General features: G+C 38.9%; 1 protein-coding gene across 1 annotated transcript; it reads left to right on the top strand.

Annotated features, from left to right (window-relative positions):
• The first annotated feature begins 386 nt into the window (after positions 1–386).
• Positions 387–19947, top strand: fyb1a (FYN binding protein 1 a). The gene is made up of 10 exons (XM_079606780.1): positions 387–419; positions 14386–14944; positions 15820–15952; positions 16542–16609; positions 16847–16869; positions 17101–17141; positions 18210–18369; positions 18851–19010; positions 19590–19695; positions 19924–19947. The coding sequence occupies exons 2-10, from the start codon at positions 14413–14415 to the stop codon at positions 19925–19927; spliced, it is 1227 nt and encodes a 408-aa protein (XP_079462906.1). The 5' UTR covers positions 387–419; positions 14386–14412; the 3' UTR covers positions 19928–19947.
• The last annotated feature ends 367 nt before the right edge of the window (positions 19948–20314 follow it).

Here is a 20314-nt window from a genome sequence, read left to right as displayed (position 1 = left end):
GAAAAGACTCACCAGACAAACTAATAACCTAGTGGAAGTTGTTCCATTCGTCATTATGGTGAGTCCCACTTGTTTGCTCTAACAGTGATATTTGTGAAACACTTGTGTGGTGTTTCGAATTAGACGACTTGACCTTTTATACGCGGCTCGTCTAAACACCAGGTATACTATTATTATCATTATTGTTCGTGTTAGAACAGTGATCTTATCATTGGCATTTGACCAGAGTTTGTGTTGTTCCTCACACTAAATAGCTGTCCAAAGAATGCGACTGTGGTTTTGTTATGCTCGGTAGTGAAACCCTGGTTATACCTCTTCCTTATTAAAGATATAGAAACGTGCATTTCCTTTGGGTGTATTTGTGATTCTCACCAGTGTACGAGCCACTGTTCTTCTACACACACTTATGTGCTGGCTGGGTGAGTTGGCAGAGAAATATTGCTGCTTTATTTAAATATCATTTATTTAAATTTTTCACTTTTCTGTTGGTTTAGTTCTTGATTATCTTGATTATACTTGTGTTAGTGAAGTACAGTGGGGAGAACGAGTATTTGATACACTGCCGACTTTGCAGGTTTTCCCACTTACAAAGCATTTAGAAGTCTGTAATTTTTACAAAAATCCAGAAAATCACATTGTATGATTTTTAAGTAATTAATTAGCATTTTATTGCATGACATAAGTATTTGATGCATCAGAAAAGCAGAACTTAATATTTGGTACAGAAACCTTTGTTTGCAATTACAGAGATCATACGTTTCCTGTAGTTCTTGACCAGTTTTGCACACACTGCAAGCAGGGATTCTGGCCCACTCCTCCATACAGACCTTCTCCAGATCCTTCAGGTTTCGGGGCTGTCGCCGGGCAATATGGATTTTCAGCTCCCTCCAAAGATCTTCTATTGGGTTCAGATCTGGAGACTGGCTAGGCCACTCCAGGACCTTGAGATGCTTCTTACGGACTCACTCCTTAGTTGCCCTGGCTGTGTGTTTCGGGTCGTTGTCATGCTGGAAGACCCAGCCACGACCCATCTTCGTAGGTTGTTGGCCAAGATCTCGCGATACATGGCCCCATCCATCCTCCCCTCAATACTGTGCAGTCGTCCTGTCCTCTTTGCAGAAAAGCATCCCCAAAGAATGATGTTTCCACCTCCATGCTTCACGGTTGGGATGGTGTTCTTGGGGTTGTACTCATCCTCCTTCTTCCTCCAAACATGGCGAGTGGAGTTTAGACCAAAATGCTCTATTTTTGTCTCATCAGACCACATGACCTTCTCCCATTCCTCCTCTGGATCATCCAGATGGTCATTGGCAAACTTCAGACGGGCCTGGACATGCGCTGGCTTGAGCAGGGGGACCTTGTGTGCGCTGCAGGACTTTAATCCATGACGGCGTAGTGTGTTACTAATGGTTTTCTTTGAGACTGTGGTCCCAGCTCTCTTCAGGTCATCGACCAGGTCCTGCCGTGTAGTTCTGGGCTGATCCCTCACCTTCCTCATGATCATTGATGCCCCACGAGGTGAGATCTTGCATGCTGCCCCAGACCGAGGGAGCTTGACCGTCATCTTGAACTTCTTCCATTTTCTAATAATTGCGCCAACAGTTGTTGCCTTCTCACCAAGCTGCTTGCCTATTGTCCTGTATCCCATCCCAGCCTTGTGCAGGTGTACAATTTTATCCCTGATGTCCTTACACAGCTCTCTGGTCTTGGCTATTGTGGAGAGGTTGGAGTCTGTTTGATTGAGTGTGTGGACAGGTGTATTTTATACAGGTAACGAGTTCAAACAGGTGCAGTTAAAGGGATAGTTCACTTTGAAATAAAATTTTGGTATGTTTTAGCTTACCTGAAGTGCATCCAAGATGTAGGTGTCTTTGTCTCCGCAGTAGTTTCAATTTTGATATTTTTAGGTCAAACCGTTCTTGTCTGTCAGTCATATAATGCAGGTATATAGGTACTATCTCTAAAAGCATGCAGAGATGTCTCTAATAGCATGCAGAGAAAAGTCCAAATTAAAAAATTCCCCATCGTAAGTGCACATTGATGGCCTAACACACGAAACAAGCGGTTTGTGTGATAAAACGAACAGTATTTATATCGTTTTTATCTCTTTTACACAACCACGTCCATCTGATCTGTTCACGTCGCTTGCGCAGACATAAAGCTCCGGAAGTGATCTCTCGCGCGTGTACGTCACTCATTGTTTACACCAGAACCTATGCACAGAACAGAGATTGTAGGTAGGACGGCTAATAGAAATGGTACTAGTTTGCGCTTATCTGGGATGTTTAAACCGATGTAAAAATACATTTACGTAAGCTCGCACAAACTCATCCGGGAGATCACTTCGGAGCATTCCGGCGCTTTCGCAGACTACGTAAACAGATCAGATGGACGTGGTTGTGTAAAAGAGATAAAACTATATAAATACTGTTCGTTTTATCACACAAACCGCTTGTTTCGTGTGTTAGGCCATCAATGTGCACTTACGATGGGGAATTATTTAATTTGGACTTTTCTCTGCATGCTATTAGAGACATCTCTGCATGCTTTTGGAGACAGTAGCTACTGTATATACCTGCATTATATGACTTACAGACAAGAACGGTTTGACATTCAGACATTCCTAAAAATATCAAAATTAAAACTACTGCGGAGACAAAGACACCTACATCTTGGATGCACTTCAGGTAAGCTAAAACATACCAAAATTGTATTTCAAAGTGAACTATCCCTTTAATACAAAAGAAAAACTAACAGGTCTGTGTAGCTGCCCGGCTCAATAAGGATTCGACTCTTCGACTGATGATTCCCACACTTTATTTCGAGGTCCGTCGTCACAGATAAAAAGCACCGTCAAACGCCATAAGACGCTTTACATCATCATGACACGTTGAGAATCAACGTAAGAGCTTGTACAAAAGAAAACAAAACACCAAAATTAATAAACATACACAAAAACCGAATGAATTAGATTAATGACTTAAAACATACCAAAACATCATACAAAGCAACAACCAACAAGTAAGTTTGACACAAAGAAAAAAAATCAAAACAAAATCGTACAGATAACAGGAAGTCTAACCATACCTTGTTCTCCATTTAAACCGGGAGCTAAATCCTTTTAAGACTCCTTGCAAAACCGTGGACACCATGCCATCATGACATGCATGTCTGAGTCTCGTTCCATACTGAAAAGTTTGGATATGCGCATTATATCCGCTCACGCGAGTGAGCGCCAAAATAAAAGACCTCCGTTACCAAAACACAAATGAAAATAAATAAATACCATACAAAATAAAGCAAACAATATGACAAAGTCATTAACACTCCCACCAAATTATGAGTGCAAATCTCACACCAAATGTACAAGCACGAATAATTTCCCCTTTTTTTTTTTTTTTTTTACAATACGACCTCAAACAACATTAAAAATTCTAAACCATGAGTTCAGAAAAAATTAAAATGATACTCTTTGGACCTTTCAAATCTCATACAAAACTTTCAAATACAAAAACACTAATGTCCCTCCATTAATAAAATTAGTTTCTGCACTGGTCTTTCAATTATGGACGGTTTGTTAATACGCTCGCCCTTTGCATTAAGCTTCGGGTCCCCCAGAAGAATCTGGGCTCTTCTCACAAGCCCATCGTCACTAGAAATGACTTCCTTTACTCTGCCAAGCCTCCATTCGTTCCTAGGCATTCCTTCTTCTTTGACAATAACAAGATCATCAACTTGAAGATTTCTCTTAGACACGTTCCACTTCTGTCGGGCGGTTATATTGGCAAGATATTCTGTGCGCCAGCGACTCCAAAATTGCTCCGCCAAATACTGCACATGTCTCCATCTTTTCCGTGCAAATACATCCTCTCTGACGAAATTTCCTGGTGGAGGCAAAGCAGTCGTTGACTTTAACGTCAGCAGATGATTTGGAGTGATAGGTGCTAGACTTTGAGGATCAGTCAGACAATCAACAGTAAGCGGTCTACTATTCACAATGGCCATCGCTTCATACAAAAAAGCCCGCAAAGAAGAATCATTTAACCTTCCTGGATGAAGTGCAAGAGTGGCGTTTAGTACAGATCTTACTGTTCTAATTTGACGTTCCCACACGCCACCGGCATGACTTGCATGTGGTGCATTGAAGGTGAATTCGCACTGCTTCTCTGATAAGAAGGTTTTCACTCTTTCCACATCCATTTCCTTAAGTGCATTTTTCAACTCGTTTTTTGCTCCCACAAAGTTACTTCCTTGATCGGACCTTATCTGCTGCACAGTACCCCTTATGGCAATAAAACAACGCAGAGCGTTGATGAAAGAATCTGCCGTCATATCAGTCAGCATCTCAATGTGTATAGCACGGGAACTGAAACAAGTGAAAAGAAGACCATACCGTTTATGGATACTTCTGTTCTGCTTGATAGAGAATGGGCCAAAGCAGTCCATACCAGTAAATGTAAATGGAGGTGATGGAACCACTCTCTCCATGGGAAAGTCAGCCATTCTCTGTTCTTCAACAGGTCGCCTGTGCTTTCTGCAAACAATACAGCTCCTAATACAGGCTGTCACAATTCTGTTAATTCCTGGTATCCAAAATCCATTAGATCTTATCTCATTCACAGTGAATCCTTTCCCTTGGTGCGCAACTTTGTTGTGAAAGTGAGTGACAATCATTTCTGTGATCCGATGATTTCTTGGAATTACTATGGGATGTTTCACAGAGTCTGGAAAGGTTGAATGGCAAAGTCTACCTCCCACCCGCATCACACCATCTTCATCCATGAAAGGGTCGAGAGAGTACAATGTACTGCGAGACGAGACACCTTTTCCACTCTTTATCTCTCTCAGATCATCTTCGTAGGAACTGTCTTGCAGACATTTTATTACATGAAGTTCTGCCCTTTGTCGCTCAGACACAGTACTGAGATGGTTAGATTTGTCTTTATTAGCTCTCCTTAAAAGACGAGCCATCGCTCTGATTGCTTTCGACCAGGAAGAAAACTTTAAAAGAAGATCTATCAAGCTCGGATTTTTTGTGCAATTAGTCTTCAAAGTATAACATAGTTTTACCTCTGGATCTCCAAGCAGAAGTTCAGGAACATGTTCTTCTAATGCAGATGTTTCTTTGTCCCACAAGAACTTAGGGCCGGTGAACCAGTTTGAGGTGAGTAACTCCTTCGCGGTCAAACCCCTTGATGCATGATCAGCAGGGTTCTCCTCCGTTGGAACATACCTCCACTGCTGGGGAGTTGTACTGAGATGTATTCGTTGTACGCGATTAGCGACGAAAGTATGAAATCTGCGTGCTTCATTACTTATGTATCCCAGTACTACTTTGGAGTCTGTCCAAAACGTCTCCTCAAAAACAGTATAGTCTAATTCTCTCTTGAGCACACTGCTTGCTTTGACGGAAATAACGGCAGCCGTTAACTCTAATCTGGGGATTGTTGTAATTTTAAGAGGTGCAACTCTTGATTTTGCCATCACCAGTGCGCAACGAATGTCTCCTTCCTCATTTTTGAGTCTCAAATATGAACATTGACCATATCCATGGGCACTAGCGTCAGAGAAGTGATGCAATTCAACTCGAACAGCTTTTCCAAAACCAGATGGTGCATATGTCCGCGGTACATCTATTCTCTGCAGATGGTTTAACTCTTGTCTCCATCGCTCCCACCTTAGATTAAGTTCATCTGAAAGAAGGTCATCCCATCCGCTGCCACGCTTACACACATCCTGCAGTATTCCTTTTCCACTCAACAGCACAGGTGCAATCAGTCCCAAAGGATCATAAACGGAAGCAACAGTAGACAAGATGCCACGTCGAGTAACAGGTTGATCTTTCAACTGAACTTTGAACTTGAAACAGTCCGATTCTCTTTCCCACTGTATCCCAAGAGTTCTTTCCAAGGGTAGCTCATCAAATGAAAGGTCACAATTTTTCATGTCAGGACTCTTCTCTGAAGTGGGAATGCCTTCCAGCACTATTTTGCTATTTGACACAAATTTGTGGAGCCGTAGACCACCTATAGCACAGAGCTTTCGTGCCTCATCTGCAACTTTAATAGCTTCTTCAGCATTTTCTACACTGATCACTCCGTCATCCACATAGAAATTTCTTATCACAAACTGTGAACCTAGTGGATACAGTTCGCTGTTTTCCGTTGCAAGATGTTTCAAGCCATAATTTGCACACCCGGAGGATGAAATTGCACCAAAGAGATGAACTTTCATGCGGAATTCACTCACGGGGTGGCTAAGATTGCCATCCTTCCACCATAGGAAGCGCAGAAAGTCTCGATCAGATTCGTTGACATGAAACTGATGGTACATTTTCTCTACATCACACATGAGTGCGATGGGGTGTTGACGAAATCGAATTAAGATTCCATTTAAACTGTTTATCAAATCAGGACCTTGAAGTAAGTGATCGTTTAAGGAGTAACCTGCATATCTTGCAGAGCAATCGAAGACCACACGCAATTTATCTGCCTTCTTCGGATGGAAAACACCGTGATGAGGTAAGTACCATATCTCTCCTTCCTTGCCATCGTGATATACCTCCTCAGCGTCTCCTCTCTGCAAGATTTCACTCATGAATTCATTGTACCGTTTCTTATACAACTCATCCTTCGTCATTCTTCTCTTGAGATGGTCGAGTCTGACCATAACACATTTTTTATTGCTTGGCAAGTTGGGTCTCAGTTTAAAAGGAAGCGGCATTTGATAATGGCCATGAACATTCCTCCGTATACCTTCCTTTAACTTCTCAAGAAAAAGAACATCATCCTGGGAAATCTTTGCGCTCTCTTCTTCAGTATCTTTAAAATCACTCTCAAGGACACGAATGACATCACCTGGTGTGATGGAAGGAAGCTCCTTGACCGCAATGCGGTGACACAATCTACTGACTCCAGGCAGAGCAGAGTGTGGTGAAGAACAACCCACTATACTCCATCCTAAGTCCGTCCGAATAGCGTAGGGTTCATCATCTCCTCCTGCTATTACTTCTCTGGGTGTCATTGACCTTGAACAATCGTAGCCTATTAAAAGAGCAACATCACAGTCCTGCAATGGGGGTATCTTATCCACAATGACTGTAAGATGATTCCAGTTTTTAGCGACTTCACAAGTAGGAATGTGACTACGATTAACCGGTATGCAGTCTTTGGTGTAAGTAGGTGGTAAATTAATATAATCACCAGACTTGTATGCTCTCACTTGAAGTCCTGGTACTCTTTCACTCTGCAGAATAGTGTCTTTTCCCAGCATGGTGGTAAGCTTCAGTTTAACTGGAAACGTCGTTGCCTGTAGAGCATCAGTCACTCCTTTGTCAATAAACGTAGTATCACTCTGTGAATCCAACAGCGCATACACCAGTTTCTCACAACTTGGATTTTGCTTCACAGATACCCAGACAGGTACAATCATTGAAGTATACGCATTTCGCTCTTCCCCATTTACACTCAAGGCCACTGCATTCATCGTCCTATCAGGATCGTTTTGAGTCGGAACAGCAGAAGATAAAGTCCTTACCATTTTCACAAAATTGTCATCATGTAGACTAGTCGGATGCTTCCTTTTGCAGGCATTACAAGTGAGACGATAACGACACTCTCTTGCATTGTGACCAGACTTCAAGCATCCATAGCAAAGCCTCTTCTCTTGGATAAACTTTCGTCGCTCTTCTAATGGTTTGCTGAGAAAACTGAAACAGCTGTCAAGTTGGTGGTTGTCTCTCTGGCAAAGTATACACAGAATTTTATTCGCTGGTTTGGCCGCCTTTCGACTCTCGACGTTCGTCTGAGTGGTGAAAACTCTTACTCTGTTTCTCGTGGTCTCTTTCAGATTGGCCTTTCCAGTGACAGGTTCTGCAACATGAAGAGCATAAAACGAGGTAACTGGGTTGCAAGCAACCTCTGCTTCAGTAGACACAAAGGCAGCAAATTCTTTAAAAGTGGGATACTCGTGATTTTCAGAAAGAGATCGGGTGACTTGACGATTCCATCTGCCAATTGCCCAATCAGGTAATTTCAGCACGAGTTTCTGATTTTCTTGGTAATCATTTAAAATGTGAAGACCTTTGACATGTGGCATGGCACTTTGGCATGCATTTAAGAAGTCAGAGAAAGTTTGAAGACCAATGGCATCCTTGGGGTGAATTTTAAGCCAGCTTGCCAGCCTTTCTCTGAACGCTTTTTGTATCACAAATGGTTGGCCATAACGATTGTTCAGTCTGCCCCACGCATCTTGATAGGCTTCATCATCGGTTCTGAAGAAAGTTCCTTCTAAAGCCTTTCTAGCAGGACCACTCACATATTTCTTGAGATAAAACATCTTATCAGCAGGAGAAAGAGTTTTCTTGTCAATAAGCGCTGCAAAGGTTTGCTTAAACTCAATGAAATGAATGGGGTCACCATCAAAAACAGGAGGCTCTGGCACTGGCAGCTTGCTCATGGTCAGGCCATCTTGGAATGCTTGAACAAGAAGAGTAGCGTCAGTCGCTGATGCTTTAACTCTCTCCCTTTTAAATTTATGATGCACCCTTTGAAACGTTTCTTGCCTTTTCACATTTATTTGAGAGAAATCGGAATCGGATTCGCTTGCGCTACTACATTCTTGGGACAAATTAGTCTTTTCTTTATCAATCTCTTGATTGTAGACTTCTAGTTTAGCTTGAGCTGCTTTCAGATGTCTTTGTGCTTGAATTTGTTCTAGTTCCTTCAACTCGACGTCAACAGCCCTTTTATGTCGTTCTTCCAACTGCTTTATCTTTTCCCTTTGCTCTGATTCTTCTAATAGAACGTTGTATGCAGCTTGCTTAGCTGCCACTTCTGCTGCGGCGTCTACACGTTTGGCTTCTAAACTTGATACAACAGAGTGATGACTGGAGTGATTACTAGCTTTCCGACTAACTCGTGAGGCGGTTGAACCAAAGATTGAATGGGCATATTGATGGTCTAATAAGGTACGAAGACGGCTTCTCTCTCTTTCACCATCAAAATCATCTAAACCCGTTATTCTTTCATAAATGATTTTAGTGATGTCGGCTGTAAATGCTTCACAAGCGTCCATTTTTCTCCTCATTTCAATAGTAGGTGATTCACGCTCTCTAACGTCATTGTACGCACTCAAAACTTTGTTTTTGGCCTCTTCCAAAGTGTCAACCAGAATAGCTAGCTGAGTCACTAGCGCATCTGATTTAAGGTGCTCACGTGCACTACGAGCTTCTATTTTCCATTGATTATATAAAGATACAACCTTTTTCTCCTTTTTTTGCAGCCCTTCCTGCTGATACGCTAACATTTTTTCAGTAGGAACAGGCGTGCGCTTTGAACGACGTGCACTCTCACTTTGGGTTCCTGCATGATGGCTATCAGCTTCCATCTCTGCCCCTTTTGCCCCTGCATCTGATTCTAACATTTTTCTTATATGTCTGCAGTTCACCAATTACATAACATTATTCACATTTAACATTTCTCTTAAACGTGAGGCTCATTCAATGCACTTTAGTCCATCAGTAGGTGATTTACACGCAACAATGTCCATCAACCTTTTAAATCATGTAAAATGAATGAGAAAAGATGTCTTTGGAATTAATTTCATTTCTTTGCCTTTGGTACTCACTGCGATCCACCGAACAATTTGAAACTGCTCACTTCTGTTTAGTTCATTAATCAGTCCAACTGCTTCCCATAGATTTGTCGAGCCGTCCGCTGGAACTTCACTTGAAACTTAATCCATGCAATCACCTAGTCCACAACGCGCGCGCCGATATCAAAGTTCCTCCTTCGACCACGGCGTTCCTTGAGGCAACACAGCGGTGTGGCGATGATGGCAAGCTCTTACTGTAGCTGCCCGGCTCAATAAGGATTCGACTCTTCGACTGATGATTCCCACACTTTATTTCGAGGTCCGTCGTCACAGATAAAAAGCACCGTCAAACGCCATAAGACGCTTTACATCATCATGACACGTTGAGAATCAACGTAAGAGCTTGTACAAAAGAAAACAAAACACCAAAATTAATAAACATACACAAAAACCGAATGAATTAGATTAATGACTTAAAACATACCAAAACATCATACAAAGCAACAACCAACAAGTAAGTTTGACACAAAGAAAAAAAATCAAAACAAAATCGTACAGATAACAGGAAGTCTAACCATACCTTGTTCTCCATTTAAACCGGGAGCTAAATCCTTTTAAGACTCCTTGCAAAACCGTGGACACCATGCCATCATGACATGCATGTCTGAGTCTCGTTCCATACTGAAAAGTTTGGATATGCGCATTATATCCGCTCACGCGAGTGAGCGCCAAAATAAAAGACCTCCGTTACCAAAACACAAATGAAAATAAATAAATACCATACAAAATAAAGCAAACAATATGACAAAGTCATTAACAGTCTGTGAGAGCCGGAATTCTTACTGGTTGGTAGGTAATCAAAAGGTGATTAAAACTTATGTCATGCAATAAAATGCAAATTAATTATTTAAAAATCATACAATGTGATTTTCTGGATTTTTGTTTTAGATTCCGTCACTCACAGTTGAAGTGTACATATGATAAAAACGACAGACTTCTACATGCTTTGTAAGTAGGAAAACCTGCAAAATCGGCAGTGTATCAAATACTTGTTCTCCCCACTGTTAGAGCAGATGCCTTCGTAGGAATAGAGAATTGTATTGTTTCTTATTACGATTGATAACTAGTTTGGAGATGTGACTGATAAGAAGCATACAGTAATATTGAGCAGTTTTCACAGTGTTTTTCACGCTTGTGAATGTAAAGAGTGGTTAGAGTAAAGGCGGTACCCCAAAGGTGTGAATTTAGACTGTTTTCACAGCTTTTTTAAAAAGTTCAGAGTGTATTTTTATCTGTATCCTGTTCAAGGAGGTTTGCTACATTCATTATAATATTAGGGATTATTGTAATACAGCGGGTGAAATAAGTATTGAACACGTCACCATTTTTCTCAGTAAATATATATCCAAAGGTGCTATTGACATTAAATTTTCACCAGATGTTGGTAACAACCCAAGTAATCCATACATACAAAGCAAACCAAAACAAATAAGTTCAGAAATTAAGTTATGTGTAATAAGGTGAAATGACACAGGGAAAAAGTATTGAACACATGAAGAAAGGGAGGTGCAAAAAGGCATGGGAAGCCAAGACAACAGCTGAAAACTATCAGTAATTAAAAAGCAATCCAGCCGTCAGTGCAAATTAACATCATCTGGTTCAGTCCCAACTGATGGCCTACAAAAAGCAGACGGTGGTAGAGTAGACGCTTCTTTTATGTACAATATTAAGTAATTATATGTAGTCAAATAAAATTTGTTGGCAATTCTGGTTTGATATTATATTTGACATATATTTTCACAAACGTATGTTTTGATTGTCAATCTTCTAAGGCAAATTGCGGGACAGCTCTAGTAGCTGAACCAATCGGATTGTAGTTTTTAACGTCATTAAAAATACCAACCAATCGCAAACAGCCAGACTAGGACCCCGAAATGGGCGGGAGTGACATAGCGGTAATGTTATATTGTAGGCCTATATTTATATATCTAACATAAATATGACCCTTTATCTTGTCATTTCAAAAACTAAAGCAGATAGCAGCGTTCGGCCCATACAGATGCATCACCCATGTAGGTGGTGGTAATAATCCTAAGGAGTGACCAGTGGCCAGTAACACGAAGAAGAAGAAGCGTTCGGCCCACCGTCTAAAGGTCTCATTGCCAAGGTGTCACACAAGACACATCTCATGATGGGTATAAGCAAAGAGCTGTCTCAAGAACTTCGCAACTTAATTGTTGCAAAACATGATGATGGCATTGGTTATAGGCGCATTTCTGAGTTTCTGAATGTTTCAGTGAGCACTGTTGGGGCCATAATACGGAAGTGGAAAGACAATCATTGCACCATAAATTTGCCTCGACCAGGTGTTCCTCGCAAGATTTCTGACAGAGGAGTGAAAAGAATAATCAGAAGAGTTGTCCAAGAGCCAAGGACCACTCGTGGAGAGCTTCAACAAGACCTGCAATTAGCAGGTACTGTTGTCTCAAAGAAAACAGCAAGTAATGCACTCCATTGCTGGAAAAAAAGCATGTTGAAGCTCGTTTAAAGTTTGCTGCACAACATTTGGAAAAGCCAGTGAAATACTGGGAGAATATAGTGTGGTCAGATGAGAGCAAAATTGAACTGTGCCATATTTGGAGGAGAAATGGCACTGCACATAACCCTAAAAACACAAGTTTGGAGGTGGGAACATCATGGTGTGGGACTGCTTTTAAGCAAATGGTACTTGCAAACTTAAAGGTATAGTGGAGGATTTTTCCTAATTTTAGAAAAGACCCGCCCTCTCCAATTAAAAAAAAAAAATGCACATGCGCAACACTCTATTTGCTCCCGAGAGGGAACGCTTACATTAACTTTTACTAGCAGTGATTTTAAATGGATTTCTCCAAATAGCATGACAAACTTTAGTGGGAAGCCCCATCAGTGGGAAGCCCAACCTGTGCTTTTAGCGCACGCCAGCGTGTGAAATATTCACCCAAAATCACTCTGGTCTTGTTTCTATATTCTGCGGCCTTTCTCTTCTTATCATACACTTCGCATAAATTTTTTCTCTTTCGACCCTCAGCCATTTTCAAAGGAATGGCTGAAACCGTAACTCATCACACATAATACACCAGAAAGCGAAAACTACATAGGGACGAGCACGTACGACGGCCTTACGTAAACATATCACCAGAATGATTGACACTTAGGTGGACCAATAGTATAGGCTACCCACCCGGAAAAAGAAAATCCTCCGCTTTATCTTTAAATAATTGATAATTGAAGGACGGATGAATGGGCAAATTTACAGAGACATTCTTAACAAAAATCTGCTATCTACCAGTATGATGAAGATGAAACGAGGGTTAGACATTTCAGCAAGACAATGATCCCAAACACAGCCAATGAAACTCTCAATTGGTTTCAAAGAAAGAAAATAAAGCTGCTAGAATGGCCCAGCCAATCACCTGACTTAAATCCCATTGAAAATCTATGGAAAGAACTGAGGATCAAGATTCATAGAAGAGGCCCACAGAACCTTCAAGATTTGAGGACCGTTTGTGTGGAAGAATGGGTCAAAATCACACCAGAGCAATGCATGCAGCTAGTTTCTCCATACAGGAGGCGATCATTACCAACAAAGGCTTTTGTACAAAGTATTAAATATCAATAAGCGTGTTCAATACTTTTTCCCTGTGTCATTTCACATTATTACACATAACTTAATTTCTGAACTTATTTGTTTTGGTTTCTTTGTATTTAGGTTGTTACCAACATTGGTGAAAATTTCATGTCAATAGCACCTTTAAAAATGGTGACGTGTTCAATACGTATTTCACCCGCTGTATATTTTTCTTATTTTCTGGAGAAAATGAGTTGTTGACTGTGTAAAACTCGCTACCACAATGCTGGGAGTGGTTGCTAAAGTGTCCAGAGTGGCTTTTAGTGTGTAAAGCTTCTTTATTGGCATCCATGGTTCCTTAAAGAACACGGTTAAAAAAATAGTTTCAACTTATTAAAGTGTTCGTGCTGCCTTAAAATGTTAAGTTTAGTCAACTTGAAATGTTTTCAAATGTTTACTAATTTGCATATTCATGAATCCGCATATAGTAAATGAAGCAAGGGTGTAGAGTTGCATTCAAGATTTTAAGGCATGACAAATTTTATTCAAGAATTTAAAAAAAAAAATTTAATTTTGGTGATCAAAGATGAGCTTTAAGGGATACAATTATTGTCTACAGGGGGACTTTAAATATGGAAATTTCACAGGAAAAACATTGTGAAAATCAAGTTTTTATAGTTGTTTATATGTCTATGTGGTGTTCTTAATATGATTTAAGACAAACCATGTGCAAATGCCTAAGTCAACACCATTGCTGAGTATTTTCTCCTTAAAACTGCAGTGAACCAAAGACAGTCTCAAAAACACGGTTTGAAGTCGCTGGTGTTTCTGACGTCACAAACTACCTTGTAACCAATCAGGTCAACGAGTGATCGTGAACGTGGGGATCTTTGAGCTGGTGTGAGTGAGTGGAGGCGGGGCTCATTTACATATTCATAGAACCACATATAATGAGGCAAGGGTGTAGAGTTACATTCAAGCTGTTTTAAGGCATGAATAGTTTTTTTAATTTAAATATGTCATTTTGCTGATCAAAGATGAGTTTTAAGGGTAGGATAACATTATTGACTACTGGGGAACTTTAACTAACATTAACATGTAAGTTTGTGCATTGACTAATGTTAACAAACAAGACTTTATTGTACAGTGTTACCAATGTTTCTTTTATATTTGACTTCTTTTAGGCCACATTCACTAATGTACAAGCTCTGATGTCTCACTTTAACGCAATGGATGGTGAAAGTAAGGTTTCCCATCCTAATCCAAGCAAGCAATTCAGGAGCACCAGGACTGAGGACCAGAATCCACTGTTGTTCCCCAAGCCGGTGAAACTCAAAGCTGTGGACATGCATAAAGGCACAGACTCCAGGCCTTTCCCTAAACCAATCATTGTCAAACCCAACTTTACAGTCAACTCTTTAGTGACTAGATACAATCCTCCAGTTTCTAGCGACATGCTCAATAGTGACTCGAGAAGGGATGCTGTTGGAGCGAAGCTGCCCAATAGAGAACAAAAGGAGAACTCGTATACAGAATCCCCTTCTGCAGGAGCCGGACCCTGGACTCTTGCCAAACCATCGAAACCTGTTTTTCCTAAAGGCATCTCTGCAGCACCGGGAACTGCTACTGATGATTTGTCAGTGCCAAAACCGAAGCCTCTCCCCAGTGTGTTTGCTTTAGGAAAGTGTCCTGCCAAACCAAAGAGACCTCCACATGTTAACCTCAACAAGTTCAGAGGGAACGGTAAGACATGGACATCCATGATGAAGCTTAATCTGATGTGTGTTCATTCACATTCACCATATGGGTTCAGTTTTTTTAAATGTCTAGAATTATGTGAGTGTACAACTAAAATATAGTGTCAATAAGATTTTAGACACAACTGTTCAAAAGTTTGGGGTTAGTAAGTTTTGTGAAAAGTCTCTTATCATTACTCCAGTCCTCAGTGTCACATGATCCTTCAAAAATTATAATATGCTGCTCAAGAAATATTTCTTATTATTTTCAACGTTGAAACATTTTTTTAAAAGTTTTTTTTGCAGAATACTTTAAAAATTTCAAAAAAACAAAAATTATTTGAAATAGAAATCTTTTGTAACATTAAATGTTGTAACATTTTGTAACATTCTTTGCTGTCACTTTTGATCAATGTATTGTGTTCCTTGAATGATTTAAGTATTCATTTCTTTAAAAAACATTACTGACCCCAAACTCTTGAACTTAATTTTAAATCACTTAAAAATGTCTGAATGTCATTGCATTATATTACAAAATATCAAAACAAGTGTCAAAAAATTATTACATTCCACAAAAATAATTTTTAAGATACTAGAATAATAATAATGAACAACCACGTTTGACTTTAAAATAAAGACATAAAAATTATATTTTGCATAAAGAAAATGAATCCTTTAGTAGGACCATTCAGGATGCATTCATAAAGTGTGACTCAAATGTCCAAATACTTTTTTGGGCCTACCATATTCTTGTCTAAACATCCAAAATCAATTTCCCTGAGCTGTGAAATATAACCTATATTAAAAAAAAAGAGATTACATTTACAGTGTCTAACGGTTTTTGTCTCTTCATGTTCTGTTTTCCACCTGCTGGTTCATCAGTATCCAACACCAATAATCCTGAGCTTGATCCTGGAGTTTTTCCCCTCCCACCCCCACCTGAACACCTGTCAATCACATCTATGACTCCTCCCCCACCGCCAAACTTCACACTTCCACCCGCTCCCCCTCCAATGTGAGTGCTGACTTTATGATATGCGGTAAAAAACTAATCTTGAAATACATACAACATTACAATACAAATAAAAGAGTGTCATGAAATAATAATTACTATTAATTAGTTCATTTCTTGGGACATGGTACTATAGTAATACCATGGGGATTTAGTATTGAAATACACTGTCAAAATCTGTTTTTTTTTCCCAAAGTTGTCAATAAAAATAAAAAAAGAGTATATTTGATAAGAAAGTACTATTTCAGTCTTTCTGCTTAAAAAAAACATATTTAATTCACTGTTACTTGTATCTTTGAATTATTTGTGCAATTTACTTGCAATTTCTGAGTAAAAATTGTTTCAAAGTAAAGCCAAGCCTACACCGTGTGTGTGTGTGTGTGTGTGTGTACCTTGACATTTAAATACCATGGTACATGAGTATGGTAGGTATGAACTGAACTCAATTCATAATTTCAGTGTTTTTCATGGTACCACTGCTGTACTGCGTGGTAATGCAATAGTACAATTGCATATATTATCATTAATACAAAGATGTGAAGCAGAAATTGAAAAGTAAGCTTGTTTTTACCGTTTGTTCTGTTGTGAACAGGAATCTGACTCTCCAGGACGATCTTTATGATGATACGGGCACCCTGGACAGGACACAGACTTCACTAGGTCTTCAAAGAGAAGTTATATAAATGAGTTTCAAATTCACGTTTGACACATACAGTAACCCCAAGAAATGTTTGGCTACCTAATGTCATTGCATTACATTACAAAATATCAAAGATATTGACCTTATTTTAAAGAAAAAGCACATGCAAGCATCACATGAAATTACATTTATATGTGTTACTTTAATATTATTGCTCGATTTTTTCAAAGTCTGTAAACAACTCTTTTCTGTTTTAGGTAAAAGCAGCAATGACCATGAGGTAAGGATTGTATTTGCTTAAGCCGACATCTCGTGTAGATCTCTTTTAAATAGCACATCAACATCTCGCTTCTGAGACGTAAAAATAGTCTGCAAAAGAGCCAGCATCTCGAAAGGAAATGAAGGCAGTTATCATTACAGACTGAAGAAAATTATTGTGAAACTAAAACACTGAATTTTTAAGATTAGTTCATTTTAACGTTTACTGTCTCTGTTTGTTTCTTGTGTATAGGAGTTGGGTGAGGAGATATACGAGGATCTTGACCACAACCAGTGAGATCTCTTATTTAATTGTGGTTACTAAGTCAAGCATTATTATTACTCAAACTTAGAAGTAGTGATCTGAACAAACCCCTGAACCAAAATATAAAAGGTCTTATACAAATACAAATAAAAAGTCTTGATTTTGTTTTTGGGCCCTTTTTTTTCAAGCTTGAATGTTCAAAAAAACTAATTATTTGTCACATATTTGACACTGTTTCAGCTCCCCTCTTTCCTGTCTGTCAGTAACGTTTAGTTCATGTCTCTATGAAGCCCCTCCTTCTGAAAAGCTCAATGTACTCTGATTGGTCAGCTGGACTAGTGTGTTGTGATTGGTCAACCGCTTTGTGCGTTTTGGTAATGTCACGCCCCTCACCATAACTGTGAGTTTCAACGCACTACTAACATAACTCAATCAGGCCTCGTCCCCTTTATTTTGCGTATGCCTTGGGTGGGAATTATTTAAATGAGGAATATTGTGACATATTCGTTTCTGAAAGAAAACTCAAGACTACAATTTAGGCGTTTCAGGGAGTTTAGAAACAGTGGCACTGATAGAGATATCAACTGCTGAGTGACTTTGTAAGTTTGCAGACATTTTTCATGCTCAAACAGCAACATTACACACTAAAGAAAGTTGAACTTTGAAAAAGCATAATTGATCCTCTTTAAACACAGCATTAAACAGAAGTTGCGATAGTCTTTTCTTCCCTATTGTGATGTATATCCGAGTGAAATGGCTTTTCAAACAAGAAAAAATGTAGGGTGGGACTTGATTGTTCATGGGGAATTGATTGGATGGTTGTGATTTGCTATTGGTGGATCTCATGTGAGTGGCCCCGCCCCCACGCCAGTGAACACATCATTAGAGAAGTAATTTTCAACAAACTTGTGAACCATCACCCATCGTAATAGCAAGTTCTGCACCGACAAATGCCACTCACATTTTCTTCAGGAAATCTAGTTACTCTTTAGCAAAGGCTGCAATCCAATTGGTCTCAAATTTTAATATGATTTATGAAATAAAAGAAGAAAGAATACTTCCTCAACTCTTTTAATGGAAAACTTTCCTCTACACAGGCCTGAAGACAACAAAGAAACAATGGAGGAAAAGACGACAAAAGAAGCAAAAGAACTCAAGAAAAAGCTTGAAAAAGAAGAGAAGAAACGCTTGGAGCAGGAGAAGAAAGAGAAGAAAGAGCGAGAGAAAAGGCAGCAGGAGGCCATGAAAAAGTTTAAAGTGATTACAAACAGCTCAATACTGGATATCTCTGTTTATATATTATAAGGAGGGGTTTTATTTTAATTAATCTCATAAAACCAGTCAAGCACATGCCTGGAGACACATTTCAGCTCAAAATTATATTTCAGATTAGAAGTTATTTTTTTAGGATTATGACTTCGTCATAAATTATATTTTCTTCATGATCATAGGAGTATTTGCTTTGATATAAATTACTTGGTTCATGCTGATTTTAAAAATCAAAAATCATTTTATTACAAAAAATGTTAACTTGTAGATGGAAATCGTTCTTAATTTACGTGTGTGTGTGTGTGTGTGTGTGTTGGGATTTACCCATACATAGACATTAAGTAACTGGAATATTTTTGTGTTTATGAACTTTTTATTTTATTTTATGAAGGCTAACATTAGTAAATGGTACAGCGATGGCTATAAGCATGTGGAAACTTCACCATCACTGTAATTTCTGCTTGGATAGATCAAGGGTGCGATTGCGGTAGTTCACACAGTCAAGGCCAGAGTGGACCACAAAGGTGGGAAGAACAAACTTCCACTGAAGCAGGGAGAGACCATAGAAATCGTGCGCAAAACAGAAAACCTGAAGGACTACTGGCTCGCCAGGAACACTGAAGGCCACTGTGAGTTCCTCTGCCACACTGCACTGGATTTACACACAACACATGTGTGACCCTGGATCACAAAACCATGTCACATGTCACACGGGTATATTTGTGGCAATAGCCAACAATACATTGTATGGGTCAAAATGATCGATTTTTCTTTTATGCCAAAAATCATTAGGATATTAAGTAAAGATCATGTTCCATGAAGATATTTAGTAAATTTCCTACTGTAAATATATAAAACATGTATTTTTGTGAGTGAATGCAGCACAATCGCCAACATAAATGCACAACTTTAAAGGAGATTTTCTCAATGTTTCGATTTTTTTGAACCCTTAGATTCCAGATTTCCAATAGTTATATCTCGGCCAAATATTGTCTTATCCTAACAAACCATACATCAATGGAAATCTTATTTATTCAGCTTTCAGATGGTGCATGAATCTCAATTTCCAAAAATTTACCCATGTGACTGTTTTTTTGTCACATATGCTGATATTCTAATATATGTATATGCTGATGGCATCCTGTTAGTCTCTTCCTCGTTGACTAGCCATGGTCAGCTGCTATTATTGTGTTGGTGTGTTTTTCCAGATGGTTTTGTGAAGCCTGACACTCTAGATGTGCGTGGTGAAGTGATACACACACAGGATGGACAGGAAGTGTATGATGATGTGGGTGCTGGAGATAAAGTCAATAAGTAAGAGAGTAACTACACTTAATTAGATTATTAACATTATTGAGGTTCATTTATTTATGTTTTAACTAAAAAACATATTTTTTTTCAGTCTACCAGATGGTAAGCCATTGCATTATACATTTAATACATATAAATGAAAATAACATTGCAATCATTTACAAAGTGTCAAGTGAAGGAAGCGTAAAATAATATAATTTTTGTTTTGTTTCCCCTTGTTCACGTGTGAAGATGATATTTATGAGTGTGCAGAAGATACTCAAGCTGATTTCAGGTGATATAATTTTTTTATGTTCAAAAGCTCTTAATATTTCACAAAACCCGGTATATCTAAGCAATCAATGACAGGACTTTTCATTTTTTTCTATTAGATTTTTTTTCAAATCTTTGTAAACCTGTAGTATTTTTTATTGTTTTTGTATATATATATATACAAAAACAATAAAAATTTTCATATATATATATATATATATATATATAAATATATATATATATATATATATAATATATTGTGTGTGTGTGTGTTTATTCCTGTGATGGTAATCCTTCATAAATCATCATAATATGCTGATTTAGTAATCTTGAAAACAGTTGTGCTACTAAATATTTTTATGGAAACTGT

This window comes from Phoxinus phoxinus (assembly GCF_949152265.1).
Source record: "Phoxinus phoxinus genome assembly, chromosome: 3".
NCBI classification, from domain to species: Eukaryota; Metazoa; Chordata; class Actinopteri; order Cypriniformes; family Leuciscidae; genus Phoxinus; species Phoxinus phoxinus.
The sequence above is the reverse complement of the archived record's forward strand: the minus strand, read 5'-3'. Positions and strand labels throughout refer to the sequence as shown.